Below are 18,823 nucleotides of genomic sequence, written 5' to 3' on the forward strand. Positions count from 1 at the left end.
GAATGGCAGCACGCCCGGACCTTTCCTGGTGGCCTGCCGTCTATTGGCCTGCCTGCCTGTCCCCAAAAAATATATATATATCATGGCGGCCCCCTACGGCCGCGGCCCACCGGGAATATGCCCGGTAGGCCTACGTCCTATGGCCAGTCAAGCCCTGGTGTTGTACAGTACTCGTGCTGTAGTACTGTACAAGCCCTCCTCCCTGGCGTGCGTGCGTGTGTTAGGCTGCGCAACAGTGACACTTTGTGGACAACAAACGCTATTTCCGTACTCGGACGGACAGACACAGGGACAGACCCAGCCAGGGACACACATTGCTGTCTATAGGAGTGGCTAGCACCACTAAAAAATGGTAGATGTACAAGCTCGCAGCGCGGCATGTATATCTGCTATTTTTGAATAGCCAACGCAAAAATCGAAATTGACACAGATGCTTTCCTGGTTTTAAAGTCAAGTCTGGTCAAGTCAATTTTATTTATAAAGCACATTTAAAAACAGCCAACGGCCAACCAAAGTGCTGTACACCAAGAGAAAAAACTAATATTACACATTACACATTGCACAAATGTATAAACGCATTTCGCAAAAGGATCACAGCACATCAAGGATAAAAAACATCAAACTAAATTTAGTTCACCCAAAAATGGGACCAGCGATAACTGGACCGAACCGAACGTAGCCGAGAAACATTCTAATTTGCCGCGCCCGCCCCGAAACGGCCCAGAGAAGGATTTAATTGGATCCTGTGGAAACGGAGTCGAGAAGAATTGGACGGTTTGGACCCGGTCCGAAACGGCGCTGATTAAAATCACATCCGATCCTAAATAGATTTGGACCCATAGTGTGTCCAATGCTATATTATGCTTATTTTCACTATGACAGAGACTGCTCGTCTATGAGAGACGTCACCCCCGCCTTTCCGACTCAGCGAAGGGTTGCATAATATTAGTGCATTTGCGGCACCGCAATTCGTCGACAATCACAACAAAACTATCCCACATTGCTCGCTTTGATTTGTAGTTTGCTTTGCGTTTCACCGGCTCGCTCGTTCAAGAGGGCCGCCATGATTTCATTAATATTGTGTGTGTGTGTGTGTGTGTGTGTGTGTGTGTGTGTGTGTGTGTGTGTGTGTGTGTGTGTGTGTGTGTGTGTGTGTGTGTGTGTGTGTGTGTGTGTGTGTGTGTGTGTGTGTGTGTGTGTGTGCGCTGTTGGGATTGGGCTGCGCCTCACTCCAATTCGTCGTGAATGTAGAACAGAGTCTGGGTTATTCTGCAGTCACACCACGGCGATTTGGATTGTTACGCATCCCAATCCCAACAGCGCGCGCACACACACACACACACACACACACACACACACACACACACACACACACACACACACACACACACACACACACACACACACACACACACACACACACACACACACACACACACACACACACACACACACAGAGTGAGGAGAAGAACTAACCCAGCCCTCATATTTTATGAGGGCTGGGGGGCCATATTGTCTGTTCAACCGACAATATGGATTTTAGAATGGAATAATTACAACGCACGCATGTCTATTTTTTAAATCTATTTTTAAATCCACATCTGCGTTGTCGCTGATGAAAGGCTTGAACGCCGAAACGCGTTCGTTGTACCATGTCAACCATTACATGAATTAAAAGTGCCTTAAAACGAGAGTTCCGTGAGTGCTGGTTTTCTCTTTTAGAGATTTTTCTGTGAAATTATAATAATTATTAACTTGGCTCTCATTGCTCTGTAATCCAAGGCTGATTTGCCGGTGCACCTGTATTTATGACAGCACTTTCTTGGGAACACAGCTCTCTCTCTCTCTCTCCCTCCCTCCCTCTCTCTCTCTCCCTGTGCTACATTTAGGGTAATTACTAATTTCTCTTCAAAAAAGTGTATTTTTATGCTCTGACCTCATTCGGTTTATGTCTGCAACGTTAGGCGACACACAGCCTTCTTAGACAGCAGCCCTGAAAACAAACAAACTATGGAAGTATGTGGGAAATGAAGTTAACCTCGGGGGACCCCAGATGATTAGCTTAATGTGCAACACATGTGTTCTCACTCGACAGCAAACAAACTAACATATAATACAGCGTATACAGAGTATCTGCACATTTCTAAAGTGACAATTGAATTACTTTTAATACCAAATTGGCAGAATTGTGTGTGTGTGTGTGTGTGTATATATATATATATATATATATATATATACTGTATATATAATATGTATTGTTTTACGTCATCTCTTCTCTCAGTGGACGGGGGTTGGGGTCCATGGAGTGAGTGGACGGCGTGTGGCACGACGTGTCAGAGGCAGCGCGGCCGAGAGTGCTCGTCTCCGCGACCCAGACACGGGGGGCTTCTGTGTGACGGAGCAACACGGAGCCATGACAACTGCACCGGGGGTCTCTGCACACACAGTACTGTACCTTAACCCATTTTGACCTGAGATCAGATTCTAAAAATGTCTTCTACATCCTGACAGTTTTCTGAAAAAGCTATGTTTCTATGTCAGTGGTTCTTCGATTTTTAAAAAATAGCAGACCTACAAGCTCGTAGCGCGCCACTCGGTGGCGTGCTATGAGCTTGTAGATCTGCTATTTTTCAATAGCTAAAGCATAACATAATGCTAACACCAAAAGGGGTTCTCGCCCAGAATATGGGTTAAGAAGCTCTGTTGTTTCAGCGCGACCTCGCCCTGTGATTATTATTACAAAACATACGTACATTAGCCACTTAACACAATCAGTGCCGGAAGTCCTTCAAAATAGGAGCTCTGGGGTGCCGGAACAACATGGCCGCTTTTACTCGGAAACCCATGACCCGGAAACAATCCACTAAAAAAAGTTTACTTTACATAGCTAGCTTACATTGCGATCATTTTAATTTATACGATATATGCAGGGGTGCACACAACTTTTTTGGTCTAGTACTCAGAGGAGTACCTGGAGGAGTTACTTGGTGCTCCTAAAATGCGGCGACCCGTCTCGCCGGATGGATAAAAGAGGGATGCATGAATAACTTATAGAAAAACTATATTTATTGGATAGGTGGGGACTGGGGAGTCAATGGAGGGTATTGCAACTCTAGATTCATACCATTATAAAAAAAAGAGTTGGAAATTGCAGCTAGGTCCATGTGTGGTCCAGCCCTAAATGCATATTCTAATAAAAACAACTTAATACTTCCTAAGGATAATATGAGCATCAAAGCAATATTTAGGTACTTTAAAAAAATATATTTAAATAGCCGATCTACTAGCTCACAACGTGTTGCGGAGGCGACACGTTGTGAGCTTGCAGATCAGCTATTTGTTTAACATACACGTCGGTCGTACGGCGAAGCATACGTCAGGCTTCCCTTTTGTTTTTACCGAGGCAACGTACAGTCAGACTCAGACAGTTAGACACACATGGCTCCTCGGTGCAAAAATAAACAGTGTACACTACCCGACTTTATACGATAATAAGGGACAGTATGTCGGGACACGGTGTTGTCATGTTGATAAGCTTCATGTTGTGCAGGCTGCAGCAGCAGTGCCAGTCCGCAATGCTTTGCACTCTTCCCACTGTCGGAACTAAAACCTGTACCTGTAAAAAGTCAGTGGCCGGTGCCTATAAGCCAGACCGAATCACGACAGTGTGATTTGAGTCTGGCTTATTAGCCAGGCTACGGTGCGTAGGCTGTGAGAGACGGCATCGCACACGAGCAACTTGCTCCAGCACCCGGAAAACAAACATAAGCACAGCGGCGAATGGGAAGAGTGCAAAGCATCCAAAGCATCCCCTTTTACAACTTTTACTTTTTAGTTTGCTCCACATCTGAAACGGAGAAGCCGAACCATTTGTTTCTCAGTAGTAAACTCCTGTCAACCAAACCGCCCTCCTCCCAGCAGCGAGCAGCATGGAAATGGATCCTCCCTCGTTTGAGTCAGGACGCGCTGTGATTGGCCACAATGGCCAGTGCACTTGTGCAAGACGTACTTTGATTGGCAGTCGGTGGGAAATGCTCTCGCTACAGATTTTACTAGTATTCTGGCCATAATAATCATTCTGGGCGGAGCCAGCTGTTGGTACGCAGATGCGCTTCCCGGCGCTTGATTGACAGCGCAGAATTAATTTTGACGACGCATGCGCACTGGCGTACCGCTTGTGTGCACCCCTGGATATATGATCCAAAAAGCGTTCATATTTTGCGGGAGAGACGGATGAGGAGCAGAAATGAAGCGCCAGTATATCGATCCGTTCAACACCACGGAGAGCGCCCTGGATTAGGAGAGACGAGTCATTCTTTCCGCCGCGCTAACGGCTAAATCAATGGTAAGCTAACAAGAGTCTAGAGTGTAGCATACGGTAGCCGAAAGGCGAACTGACAAATATAAAAAAAAGGAAAAAATTCAGAATATTCTTATCTCGCCCCGTATCATTGAGGATGCGCTAAGACGTGTGAGGACGTCGGATGTACGCGTCGATTGGGACCCCTAGGACGTGTGGCGAAGTCCTATGTACGGAATTGGTTAAGGTTGACCGGTGTCCCTCAGGGCTCTATACGTACTAGTGTATTTTACTATTTTCACTAGTATTCACTAGTAGTTATTGTGTGTCGACAAGCTCATACCGTGACTCGTTGCAAGCTATTTTCCTGCGGAGCTTTCCCCACAATACGAATACTGGAGTATAAGTTTACGTTTATTTTTGAGTGGTGCAACCACTCCAAGGAACAGCAATGTCCGTCCTAACCTATGTGACTATGTTTAGAGTACCAGTAGGGGCAAAAGTGACGCTGTTGTGCCAGAAACACAGAGAGAGAGAGATAGATAGTGTTGCACTGTTGCCTGCTAATTACAGAGAGAGAGAGAGAGGAGTTGCACCACTCAGTTCACACGGGTGTGATTTTTTTACTATATAAAAGTAAAACTCTGTATTTTCATTTGCAGATGGAAAGCTGTTACATGACGTGACACCACATGGTGAGTTATTTCTCCGTTATTACAGTCATTTTCCAATTTTGATTCTGGAACGTTATGTAAATTCTGGCTTATCTTCCTATATAATGCCTAATTTGCACAATTATTATGCTGTGTTTGAATTTGAATCCTGAAAAAAAAGTTTGGGACATAATGCGGTTTGACAGAGACTGTTGTATGTCAACTGGCAAAAATACCTGATCTACAAGCTCACAGCCAACATTTGTCTATTTTTGCTGAATGTTCACCTGTTGTTATATTCCCAGAATAGGGACATTAGACGCTTTGTGAGCTTCGAGATCTATTATTGCTGCTGTATGTTCACTTATTCTTACCAAACGATTGCCTATAGTCTTACAGAATGTTTGCCCGGAATAGGGATGAGCTGTCCCTTGACAGTGATGTGCTCATTTGCATACATAGATAATTAGAATGATAATCCAATTATGTTATCACAACACTTCTGTTATAAGCACCTGCTATCCCTCTTCACATCTCTGGCACCATCTCATGTGTACAACTCTCCTCTCCAATCCTAAAATGTAAATACATAAAATATTAGCCTCATGTACCACTCTCCTCTCTAACCCTAACCCAATCCTAAAATATCACACATTTTCAGCCATGGTTCCCTTTGGACGACACAAAGGAGACTTTGTGTCTCCATAGGGAACCACTGCTGGTCGTCAAGTTATTGGCTTAAAGAATCCATGAATTCAAGTCTCCATGGGGTGAGCAATCGATAGAAAAGTATTTTGGGGGATGAACTATGCCTTTAACCCATTTTGACCGTAGGACGTGTGGAAACGTCATAGCTAATCCAATGCTATTCTATTACACTTTATTTTAGTGATGAAATATGTATGCCATCGCATCTACAATCTTGGAGAGATTGGGTATGGGTCAGACTCACAGTGGAATGAAGGTTTTTTAATTTGGACGTCAAACAGACAGTATATAACCAGTGGATTATCTGGACATTATATTATACATATAATGTTTGTACGCTACTTGAGTAAAAGTATCAATTCGCCCAGGCGGTGGCGTAACCGTCTGGGCACCCGACTGGTAATCCAGTCGCAGTGTGCCGCGGGTTCGACTCCCGAGCCCGACACGGCCTTTACTGCATGTCTTCCCCCATCTCTCTCCCGTTTCCTGTCAGCCTACTGTCTGTCCCTTCAAAAAACCAATAAAAGGCGTAAGCCGCAAAAACATATCTTAAAAAAAAAAAAAAAAAGTATCAATTCTGCAATATAGAAATACTCTAGTCCGGAATTCAAAATGTACTTGAGTAAAAGTACAAATGTATTGGCATCAAAATGTAGCTTACCTAAAGTGCCAAAAATAATAGTGCTCGTTATGCAGAATGTCTCAGCCAAAATTAGGAAAATATATACAAAATATACACTAAACCCAAACAAACCTAAACTGGCCTGGGCCGTGGCTCAGCGGTCCAGGCACCTTGGCTGGTAATCCAGTCTGGCAGTGTGCTGCGGGTTCGACTCCCGATCCCGACGGCCTTTACTGCATGTCTTCCCCCCCCCATCTCTCTACCCATTTCCTGTCCGCCATACTGTCTGTCCCTCCATGAAATATATAAAATAAAGGCAAAAGCCACAAAAAAAACACAAAACCCCCCAAACCTAAACTAACAAAACCCAACTACAAACAGAAGAAACACAAATCAAAAACGTATCCCAAATAAAGAACTGTCCTTCTCAAGATTTGCAGACAGAGGCAGGTTACTCATGAGTCTCTTCAAAGGACCGGATGGTTGGGGGTGAGAGGATTCCCTGCTGCCCTGAAGCTGACAGTCCTCTGATCAAAGTCGTTTTGGGAGTGAGCTTTATAGTGGATTGGGTGTGGCCACCATCCAATCCACTGCAGGTGTCATCCATCAGAGCTCATCAGAGCCAGCCAATCTGTGGAGAGGGCCAATTCCCCACAGCTGCAGGCACTCTCCAGTAATCAGTCTCATGGCTGCCACAAGTCCTCCTCCACCTCTCATAACTCTCCACCAGTTGGAGGAGCAGGAATCCTGGACGAGCGCAGGCGGCTAATGTATTTCTTGTCTATGGACGACGGAGTCTCTTTCACAACCAAAGTGGTGAGGTGAAGCAGGAGCTCCTCGTTGTGGGTGCACAGGTCTTCAAAATCCACCTCCTTTCCTTTTGGTTGCATTCCTCTCTGTCCACTCAACCATAACCGCACCTTTGGCTTCGTCCACGGACTTCACCGCTGAAGAATGAACTCGGCCCTCGCTCCTGCTCATGTTCACAGTATGGCCGAGCAGACCGGAGCGGTGGTCACCTCACCACCGAAAATCCAGACTATGAATGAGCCTTGAGACATCCATTATGCAGCTGTGTTTCTTACATGGCTGCCATGTTTTCAATATGCTGTAGTTTTACAGCAGATGTTTTAATTTTAAAACAATATAAGTTATATTGTTTTAAAATTCATGCTAAAACTTAAAACGCATCTATGTTATAATAACATAGATGCATTTTAGAATTCTGGACCAGATACTGCATAGTTAATAGATGTCATAATGAAAATGTATTTCGTCTCAATGAAACCAAAACAATATCTTCATTATTTATCCATTAACACATCTGTTTGTTGTTTCATGTAAAGGAGGGGTGTAAGAATGATGAATCTTCTAGTCTACTAAAACTTTCCATGCCCTCAATTAACCCGCTACTGTAGCTGTTAATGCCAATTTGCATATGGTTTGATCAAATTCCACTTCTTTGGAGATTGGGCCTCTTCGAAGTCTTTTCTCTGCCAGTCCTGATTTCAGCGCAGCTCTCATTATCTGCCCAGAACAAGCTGGTGAGCTTTATTTCCCATACTTTTGGTTCCTGGAGTTGTTGGGACGTACGTGGCTGCACTGGTGGGAATAGATATAGCATTATCGTTGCTAATGAGCTAGTGTAATGAATGGCTGTTGTCACAAAGTGGTGGAGAAGTAACGGAGTGCATATTGACTCCAATAAGTTCTGTGCTAATGTAATGGATGTGTGTTGTCACATTATCGCTGTGGAGTGCAATGGGGTGCAGTCTATAGCACAGCCTTTGCGCTAAAGTCCTTTTCAGTTCAAGGAAGCACAATTTGGAATTCTACCCACTAGCATAAGAGCGTGCCCATCATTTTAATCCATTTTGGGCAGGAACCCATGTGTTTTAAACATTGTTATAATTTAGCTATTGAAAAATAGCAGATCTACAAGCTCATAGCCACTCGGTGGCGCGCTACGAGCTTGTAGGTCTGCTATTTTTGAAAAATCGTGAAAATAGTTATTTCAGAAAACTGGAGGATTTAGAAGATTTTTTTCAAATTTTGAGGTCAGGCCTAAATGGTAAATGGTAAATGGTGCATTTATATAGCGCCTTTATCCAAGGCGCTTTACAGAGATTGTGCATTACATTCACCCATTCACACACACATTCATACACCGATGGCAGCGGAAACCATGCAAGGCACCAACTAGCACATCGGGAGCAATTAGGGGTTCAGGGCAGTATTATGCGTGTCTTAAGTACCAGGTCTTATTACTTAACTTAAGACCTGGAGGCGTGATCAATGCCATTTGGCTATTCTGAGTGGCCAAACAGCATTGACCACGCCTCCAGGTCCTAAGTTAAGTCATGAGACCTGGTACTTAAGACACGCATAATACTGCCCTCAGTGTCTTGCTCAAGGACACTTCGACAGTAACTCAGCCCGGGTTCGAACTGGCAACCTTGCGGTTTCCATCCAGGCACTCTACCCCTGAGCCACCGCCGCCACCAGGCCTGAATGGGTTACGGTCCAACTAAAAGGATGGATCATGGACAATCAAAACGTGAACATTTTTAATAGGCTATTTTTGCCTATCTTTGAAAGACAAAAAGTGGCTGCATGCACACACTGATATAGCCCAAAGTCCCAATAATGAATTATAGGACTCAGAGAATAAATTAAGAAACCAACATTTCGGCAGACAACTCATGCCTTCTTCAGGGTATGTGGAAAAACATTCAAGGGTTGACATTTCAAATCACACATACTGTATTTACACTACAGTAGAGCCTGGGCTAGTCATACGACCAATCACATTCTGATGAGGGCAGTGGTATGTGGCTCTGTAGTCTCTCTCTCTCTCTCTCTCTCTCTCTGGTTCAGGTGTGGGAAGCAGCAGTGATGTAATCAATCTCTCTCTCTGTCTCTCTCTCTTTCTCAATTTCACTTTATTGGCATGATAAAATATGTTATACATAGTTTCAATTGGATGTTTGAGAAATGTCCTGATTTGCCAGGGGACCCCACACTTCACTATCATAATGGTTCAATACCAGGGGACCCCACACTTCACTATCATAATGGTTCAATACCAGGGGACCCCACACTTCACTATCATAATGGTTCAATAATTGATTTGAAAATGTGCAGCCAAATTGTAATTGGAATATTAATTTGGACAGATTTTCTAATTATATAGAAATCCCTTCTTGCCTTTTCCCTCGGGTCATTCACAGCCATATTAAAATTCCCTGTGGAACTATTTTTTTTAAATCCCAGATATGCGTGCGTGCGTGCGTGCGTGTTCGTTCTATCTTGGTGCAGCCTAGTACAAATGGGTATCTGCTTCCCTGACATCTGGACAGTTTCTGGAAAGGGTCTTTTTCATATTGACCGTCAGGGCCCAGGTCTGACAGAACTTAAGTGCTCTCTCTATCTCTCTCCGGTTCAGGTGTGGACAGCAGCAGTGACCTAGCTCTGTACTCGGGTGTGGCTGCAGGCCTGGTGACGGTGGTTGTGCTCATCGTGGGCGTCGCTCTGTACCGGAGGAACCAGAGCCAGTACGGCGTCGACGTCATCGACTCCTCTGCTCTCACTGGAGACTTCCAGTCCTTCACTTTCAAGTCCTCTAGCCAAGGTGAGCTTGAGACACAAACACGCACACGCACGCAGGCGTGTATGGCGCTGTGCCTTAATCCATTTAGGCCTGACCTCAAAATTTAAAAAAAATCTTCTAAATCCTCCAGTTTTCTGAAATAAATATTTTCACGATTTTTCAAAAATAGCAGACCTACAAGCTATGAGCTTGTAGATCTGCTATTTTTCAATAGCTAAAGTATAACATAATGTTTAAAACACCAAAAGGGGTTCCCGCCCAAAATGGGTTAATTTAGGGCGGGAACCCCTTTTTGGGGGGGGTTTACCTTTCAAGACGGGAACCCCTTTTGGGGTACTTGTTGCTATGTACAGTATAGCAACAAGTTTTAAATACATTTTAGAAGTTTTTAAGAAAACTTTAGAAGGCATTTTTAGAATTGATTAATGCCTTATACATAATAATCTGGCATTTTTCTCTTTTTTTCCCCCCTCTTTTTTCAAAATTATAAATCATGCCTAATACGATTAGGGATAAGGTGCCACGCAATATAACTAAACAACCCCATAACGATATTACTGTGTTTTTCAGGGAATCCTTTGCTGATCAACTCCTCCATGCAGCCTGATCTGACGGCGTCTAGAACCTACACCAGCACCATGTGTTTCCAGGACTCCATGGAGAAGGACCTGATGGCCGAGCGCTCACTTCTTGACCCCTTGCCTGACCTCAAGGTCAAAGGTGAGAGGAACAGATCCTTGCTTCCCTGCACTTGCTTGTGTCTTGCAGCCAAATGCCAATACCCCGACTTCCACACTCGCTCACTCTACTCGCGTCCTCCACTCGCACATTAGTCCCGCCTCCGAGCATGCAGGTGAGCCACGTTCCAATTCTCACTCACCTGCATGTCATGTTGTATATTAGACGCTACATTTTTCATATAGGCTATGAGCTGTTTGACGCATAGATATATATAAACTCTAGATGGCTCAAGGCGGAGTTTCTGACGTCGTTCACCCGGCAGCCATCTTACTTCGGGGCTACGTATGTTCAATGGCAGCTCAAACAGAAACAGTCATAACTCCCTCAAATCTTGACGGATTTACAAACGGGTTGGTTTATTATAAACGTTGTCAACGTGGCTATGATTCAGGACGCTTATCTGCTTATTTTTTTATTATTATATGAACGTCGTATAAAAGCATATAAGTATGCGGACGTCTCTGACGTTTATAACAAACCAAACCGTTTGAAAATAGGTTGAAAATTGAGCAAGTTATGGTCATTTAAGAGTACATGCCCCATAGACACAATGTTATGTGGCCCGAGGTAAGATGGCCGCCACGTAACGACGTCGCTCTCCATTCGCCAACAGCGCGGGTGAGCTATCTAGAGTTTATATATATCTATTCTCCCACACCATGAACAACAAACAGCACGACTGTATGAATAAAGATCAACTCATTATTTAAAGGAGAATTCCATACTAGAAGGCTTTCTTACCTTTTATTTGTAGTTGTTACGTCCCCACCAAAGAGGTCCAGGTGTTATTTTGTGCAAAAGTGCATTATTGGCTATTTCCCCTACCATAAGCCCTCAATGGGGGTTGGGTTTTTGTGCTAATTTGCTTATTTCCATCGAAATAAGTAGTAAAGTGTGCCGCTTGGAATACTATTTACATTATGAAGAGAGGATATACAAAAAAAAAGCGATGGAAATAAGCGAATTAGCACAACACCCCATAGCCCCATTCAATTCAATGCAATTCATTGAGGGCTTATGGTAGGGGAAATAGCCAATAATGTGCTTTTGCACAAAATAACACCTGGACCTCTTTGGTGGGGACGTAACGACTACAAATAAAGGTAAAGCCTTCTAGTATGGAATTGTGTTGCTTCAGTAGCTTTGATCACTGTTGTTCAGAATGATGTTCAGTATATAAATGATAAATCCACTTCAGTATCTCTGCAGTTGGGCCACTTTCACTCTTAAACCGTTCAACACACGCATGTGGCATGCAGGCACGTCTACATTTTAGGAAATGAGAACACATAGGCAGTCAACACATCTGGGAAGCGGAAGAGAACAGACTGTTTGTTGCTGTTTGTACACTCCGAGTGGTTTGTGTGTAAAGCAACATAGCCAGCTGCAAGGACGGAGTGATTAACATCATGCTATTCAGCTCGGAACATCTTCCTGGAAGACATGTACTCATGTTTCCTGGCTCACAGCTCCTCAGAGAGATGGCTCTTAATCCTTCCCCCTAGCACTTTGGAGCAGGAATAAAGGACCTGGCATGACCGTCCGTGAATCCACTTGGTTCAAGTGAGGATAGAGAACTGAGGCAATATTAGGCAGAAAAGTAGGGTAGAGTAGAGTAGAATAGAGTAGTGCTTATTACAGTCAAACTAGATGGCGCTGTTTCACCATGTTGATATGGTCATTTCTACCTTGAATATTTTGGGAAGACACCAAACACATTGATGTGAGAAGGGAAGGGATTTTGTATTTTTTTAGGTGAATTTTCATTTTGGTGTTGGTTTTGTAATAAACGTTTTGTTGGAATCGGATATTAGACATTTAAAAAGGAATCACTTGTTGGAAAGAGGAGAGGACATCAATGGCTTCATTTTGAATTTTGATGCCATGTGTCTTAAGCTTTCTAAAGCCATGTAGCAGGCAGCTACCATTAAAAGTTTGTCATGTGGTCAGGTGTGAATGGTTGTCTCAACCAGCCCCATGCAGACTTCAATTCAACTAGTTAATGTAGGCCCATAGAATAGAAATAATTTCAATGCTCATCAGTAAATCATAAAGCTCCGCTAGCTTGTTTGCTAATGTTGTTTAAACCAGTCTCATTTTCATGTCAAGAACCCCCAATTCGTATGTACTTGTCTGCGGCCTGATTTTATTTTTTGCCAGGGAACCGTGTACCAGATTTGTGTTGTTAAAACATTCCACATTTTTCTAATGTTTTCCAAGATTCTTTTGAAAACAGCAGATCTACAAGCTCGCAACGCGTCGCACTGCCTATAGATGCTTCTTTTGGGCTTGTTTTCACTTTTCATAGACCTGGATGCTTATCTCTCTCACAAAATGTGGCTGCACTCAACTGGACCAACATGGTTTGAACAACACTGGCTTCAGTGGAGCCCTGCACTCCCTACCCTTACTTTAATTGGAAGCAGAACAAAACTATAAATACACTTCTATTTTCACCAATCTTCCCCCATGGTTGGGAAGAGTGTCTTGCCAAACATCAGTAAGGCACTGCCCAATGTTCTTTTGCTCTGCAATAACATCATTTTGGTCTGGGCTTACCGAAAGCTGAAACAAGGAGTATGCTGCAGCCTCTAGAGTCCCTCCTAGCAAGGCTAAAAAGCTGATGTCAAACTAACATGATGTTTGAGAAAAAAAAAAAAAGGAGTAACCAGGTGCTCACAGGAGGTAAATAGATGACTATAGTAAAACATGTAAAAGGTGATCACACGGATCAAACAGAACCAAGACAGAAAAAAACAACGGCACTCAAGAGTAAAAAGAGGAAAAGCCTTTATTTTATTAAAACATGTTTCGCTCATGAAAGGTCTTCATCAGGGCGAAATGACGATTGTCAGTATATTTAAAATGGTATTATTCTGGAGGGAAGGAATTGTGAGATTAACTAATTTACTGCCTGAATTGATTCTCGCTGCATTTAGCTTCTATGAAGTTTTATTTTGAAGACCACAAAGTTCACGACCCTTGAACCAGAACTAAAATCGGCTAGGCTAATTTCAGCAGCGATCTTTTTATAAGTCACCCAAAACGTTAATATTGTAAACGCGAGGCAGTGACGCTTTAGTTATTATTATTACCGGTATTATTATTATTTTTAAGCGTTAAAGTCGTTCTTGGCAGTGGGGTCCAAAGTCGGGGAAAGTCGTTCTTGGCAGTAAATGAGTTTTAAGTTCACTGGTATTTATAATTTCATGATGTGAATGTTTGCGTGTTTTATTTACCATCAGGTCAGGGTTCCTTCATGGTGTCTCTGGGGGTGGCAGAGAGAGCAGAGTACCACGTCATGTCACACCCTTCCCAAACCTTGCCCCGACGCCTGGCACCAGACTACAGCAGGATGGGCGTAGATGTGTCCCTGGCACGGGACTATAACACAATGGTGGTAGATGCCACCCTGGCACCAGACTATGACACAATGGTGGTAGATGCCACCCTGGCACCGGACTACAGAACAATGGGAGTAGATGCCACCCTCGCACCAGACTACAGAACAATGGGAGTAGATGCCACCCTCGCACCAGACTACAGAACAATGGGAGTAGATGCCACCCTCGCACCAGACTACAGAACAATGGGAGTAGATGCCACCCTCGCACCAGACTACAGAACAATGGGGGTAGATGCCACCCTCGCACCAGACTACAGAACAATGGGGGTAGATGCCACCCTCGCACCAGACTACAGAACAATGGGGGTTGATGCCACCCTCGCACCAGACTACAGAACAATGGGAGTAGATGCCACCCTCACACCAGACTACAGAACAATGGTGGTAGATGCCACCCTCGCACCAGACTACAGAACAATGGGGGTAGATGCCACCCTGGGCAGAAGAGAGAAGAGTCTATTCACCGCCCAGGTCTCCTCGGGCCACTTCACACCTCACCACAAAACGACAGAGGATGGCAGGATGGTGATGCCCAACACAGGTAAGTCTAATACTGAATTTATCCGTGTCATACGCCCGAGACGTATCCCCGACTAGAAGCCTTCGAGTAAATCCGAGACCCGAAAATACCCGGGATCCGACTCGGACCCAGCTCGGTCACGTTTCCAATTCCATCCACAACAAGTGACTCCAGGACCGGGTCGGAACTGCTATACCGTATGTCTCGGGTCTCGGGCGCCGACAGTGAAATGACGGCTCCATTAATAGAGGGTATGCGCGTGACATCATCATCGTACCCCGGAAGTTCTGCGGGAACGCCTACTGAGTGGCAAAAAACTACTTTCTGGCCTTGACAGCCCATACATACAAACAGAAAAGTCCTATTTGATTGCATTAAAAAATTTAAACCACATTAAATTAACTTTGCCACTCGATTTGCCACTCGATCTGCCATTCACTTTATGCATGCGCATACCCTCTATACCTGTCCCGAGTGGACCTGGCGAATGGCTTTCACAGCTGTCAATCACCCCCACTCCTACCCATTCGGTTCTGTGTACATTTTCTGTCTCACTTTTGAATGCACTTTTAGTACATTCAGAACAAGCTGATAATAACGGACTTGGCTGAGGTCGTGCATTATCACATTGCATATTAGCACTTTATTATCACTTCTGTTTTTTTTTTTTTTTAGACAACCGAACAAACGCCACAAACTTCCGAGGAAGAGGAGGAGGAGGAAGACGAGGGGGGGCAGGAGGAAGCGGACGCTTCACTCAACACCATTCGGACGACCGAGAGCGGTACCGGCTACGGGAACGCAGCACCGGACCCACACAGTGAACCGGACGGTGATACATATATCAGGTACAGTACTTTCTGTCTGCTCTATCTAAAGGACTTTCTTTTGTACCAACATAATATACCACAAATGAACTTCAATCAGCAAAAGTTGATTTGTTCTAGTTCTAGGAATCTACATTTAAAAGCATGGTGCAATCCTCACAACACTATTTCCAGAACTTCACTGAGCAGGCTAAAGCCTACAGCCCTTTCAATCCCAAAGCAATGTTCTTTCCAATCAGCAATAATGCCTGTTTGAACGCAATTACGAAAAGAGAGAGAGGGGGGAAAAAAGGTAATGCATAATGTGGTAAAACGTTTTCAGGATGGGACCAGAAGGCAACGGAAATTCAACCTTACAAAGGAGGAGAACCAGGCTATTCCAGGACAACAACAACTTGGTGGTTAAGATGGCTGATAAGGGAGGAGCCACAGTGGTTTGGGGTAAGGGTCAATGTACAATACAGTCCACTGATGTCAAACCCGCAAATGACCCCAATGTCATTTGCTGCTTTCTTTCGTTTAAGGATTTTAGCTATTTTTGACAGGGGGGCAGGGGCATTCGAACATGGGGCTAATAATTTTTTTTTAGTATTATGGTGATTTCTTTATTAATATTTACTATGGTCCTATTAGACTCTAGGAAATTATATCTGGCCACAAAAGATCACAGGATCTACTGAATGTGAAGGTAGTACTGGAGGGATGCCATACTGTGTCGTAGGCTCAATGTCAGATTCAATAGATCCCGTGATCTTTTGTGGCCAGATGTAATTTATTGGGGTCTAGTAGGACTATAGTAAAAATAAATCACTATACAATTTTGTAAAAAAATATATTTAGCCCCATGTTCGAATGCCCCCGCCCCCCTATCAAAAATGGATAAATCGTTAAAACACTCATCTTACTTTCTCTAATAACAACCTAAAACATGAACCTTGGTTGAAAAAAAACTAAAGTTGTCCTTTAATTATACAAATGCCTTCTAAATCAGTAGTTCTTCTTACACTTTCAAGATTTGTCAATGCTCGAAAATAGTTGTACAAGTGCGGCACATGGATGCATATACAGTAATTTTAATATGGCTGATAGTATATTAAACAATTTACCAAGACAACGTGCACGGCAATAATTTATTCAAAGTTTTCAAAGTGGGGAATGTATTTTGCAAATATTTTATGCAACTCAATGGAAAGTGAAGTGGAACTACAGTAGTAATGCTTTGAGGGCCCAGGATGTACAAACCATGACGCCCATATATCTTTCTGCCGTGTCAACTGAGCCACAGATGCTCTGTCTATTTCTCCCATGCATGCATGCCTCTGCTCTTGCACTGTAAAATCCTGATTGTTCATTCAGAGCTTAAACAACTACTTGTAGCTATAGCTACACTATAGCTACTGGGACGTAAGTCGGGACTTGATCACGCCGGCTGGGTCACCTGAGTGAGGGGTATGAGTCCAGGCAGAGTAGTTCCGGAGCAACGGATTGTGTGGCCCTGGTTTTTCCCTAATGGCACTGATTGAGGGTAGCTACTGGGACGTAAGTCGGGACTTGATCACCCCGGCTGGGTCACCGGAGTGAGGGGTATGATGTTCGAGAGACCCGAAACCCCGATGACCTTGGGATACATCACTGAGGAATACATCCCATCCCAGATGCATCCATGCCATGTTTTTGGTATTTTTACAGCAAAGATTTGGACTGCATGCTGCCCCCTAGTGACTTAATTGTGTCATTGGCAGAATGGACACTCAGAAACATGTCTTTCTATTTCAGGATCAACTTTACAGACAAGAGAAGGGGACGCCCATGGACGGATGGAGCCTGTGCCCCCATGCAGGACTCTTCTTGGGCCTATTGGAAGGAACAATTCTACTCGTCGATTCATCAACTCAACCCATAATCTCAGACTGACCTTGGAATATATAGCAAAGCAGAAATTAATTTTATAGGATATCAAAGAATGCCAAAGGCAGTGTATTAAAAAAAAGTAATAATACTATTCTGTGGACCGACAGCTTCCATCCCTCTTGTCTCATCTCCAACATGCCCTTTGGACCGCATCAGAGACTACGGAGAATATGTGACTCAGAATGACTTTGACTAATAAGGAGTTATAGAAGAGAGATTTGTTTTACAGTACATTTGCCCATGATATCAAGCATATTAATAAAAAAATAATTGGTGTATTATACAGAGTGATCCTGATTTAAAACCTGCATTTCCTGATTCCTTGGCTTTTTTCAGGCTTGCCCCCACTCAAAAAGGGCAAGTTTGTGAGGAGCTATCTAGTCTCGCAAGTAGAGATGTATCGGATCGGCCCTTATTTGGTCATATCGGGTCGTATCGGTGAATATGCTAGTCTAACCAGCGATCCGTCACAAGGGGTAAGGGGTTGACACTATACTATGGCAGGTAAATAAAATGTTGGGGCATGTGGAGTTTGCCTTGGAGTTGCCCAAACTGCAAGTGCACATTTGAGTGAGGAATCTGCTATAAACACAACACAAGATATATGGCTAAGAACACTATTCCCGGTCGGTGGACTTCGTATTGTTATAAATATTCTCTGGTATCGGTATTCGATATCGGCTAACACAAACTGTGGTATCGGGATCGGATCGGAAAACAAAAGTGTATCGGGACATCCCTACTCGCAAGCCAGCCAGACTGTTTTTCGGATGAGATTGCTTTTACATTGGACGCACTAAGACTTAGAGACGGATATGGTGAGCATAAATGTGCAGTGCCGATTGGGAATCTCAACTACCCCGTCACAGAACACTACAAGCTGGACACACAACTCCAAATAATCATGGTTATTAAAGGGATACAATAGGCAAGTCTGTGTGTGTGTGTAGAAACACACTCCCCCTCCTCTCTCTGACAGGAATCAAACAGAGAGATCACTAACTAGCACAGAAGCTACATACTAATTCCTACACGGGTTGTGCTTATAACCACGCCCCCAGGCAAGTTAAAGGACCACTTCACCACTTTTCAACTTCTCTTCCTATAATTGGTCCTCACTAATGTTCATGATAAAATACCACCATTTTTTCCTACTCAGTCTGTGTCTCATAGGAGGGCTGTGGGCAGTTCAGAAACCCGTCCACCAGTGACATCATCGATGGTGAATCCAAGCTAATAGAAACGGCAGGCTTTCTTTTCCTGAAAGGTTGCAATGCAAAAGTTGAAGCCATCGTTCTCACGATAATACAAATCGAAATATATTTGTTTAAAAAAAAATCTGCCTAATGATGATGTCACTGGTGGACGGGTGTCCGAACTGCCCAAAGCCCTCTTATGAGACACAGGGCCCTATTATGCATGTCTTAAGTACCAGGTCTTATTACTTAACTTAAGACCTGGAGGCGTGATCAATGCCATTTGGCTATTCTGAGTGGCCAAACAGCATTGACCACGCCTCCAGGTC

At 43.8% G+C, this 18,823-nt stretch overlaps 2 protein-coding genes across 3 annotated transcripts in view; both read left to right on the forward strand.

Annotated features, from left to right (window-relative positions):
* Positions 1-17,508, forward strand: part of LOC306913762 (netrin receptor UNC5D-like) — a gene marked incomplete at its 5' end in the record, with an annotated part of 85,177 nt that extends 67,669 nt beyond the window's left edge. Inside the window, 8 exons of the mRNA XM_079490575.1 lie at positions 2,282-2,446; positions 4,963-4,995; positions 9,729-9,914; positions 10,464-10,613; positions 13,880-14,581; positions 15,236-15,408; positions 15,710-15,828; positions 17,164-17,508. Of these exons, the coding sequence (XP_079346701.1) occupies positions 2,282-2,446; positions 4,963-4,995; positions 9,729-9,914; positions 10,464-10,613; positions 13,880-14,581; positions 15,236-15,384 (1,385 nt within the window). The 3' untranslated portion in view covers positions 15,385-15,408; positions 15,710-15,828; positions 17,164-17,508. The remainder of the gene's footprint in view (positions 1-2,281; positions 2,447-4,962; positions 4,996-9,728; positions 9,915-10,463; positions 10,614-13,879; positions 14,582-15,235; positions 15,409-15,709; positions 15,829-17,163) is intronic.
* Positions 1-18,823, forward strand: part of LOC306914200 (netrin receptor UNC5D-like) — a 594,918-nt gene that overhangs the window by 343,312 nt on the left and 232,783 nt on the right. The window lies entirely within an intron of this gene.

Source organism: Electrona antarctica (genome assembly GCF_951216825.1).
Source record: "Electrona antarctica genome assembly, chromosome: 21".
In the NCBI taxonomy this organism is placed as follows: Eukaryota; Metazoa; Chordata; class Actinopteri; order Myctophiformes; family Myctophidae; genus Electrona; species Electrona antarctica.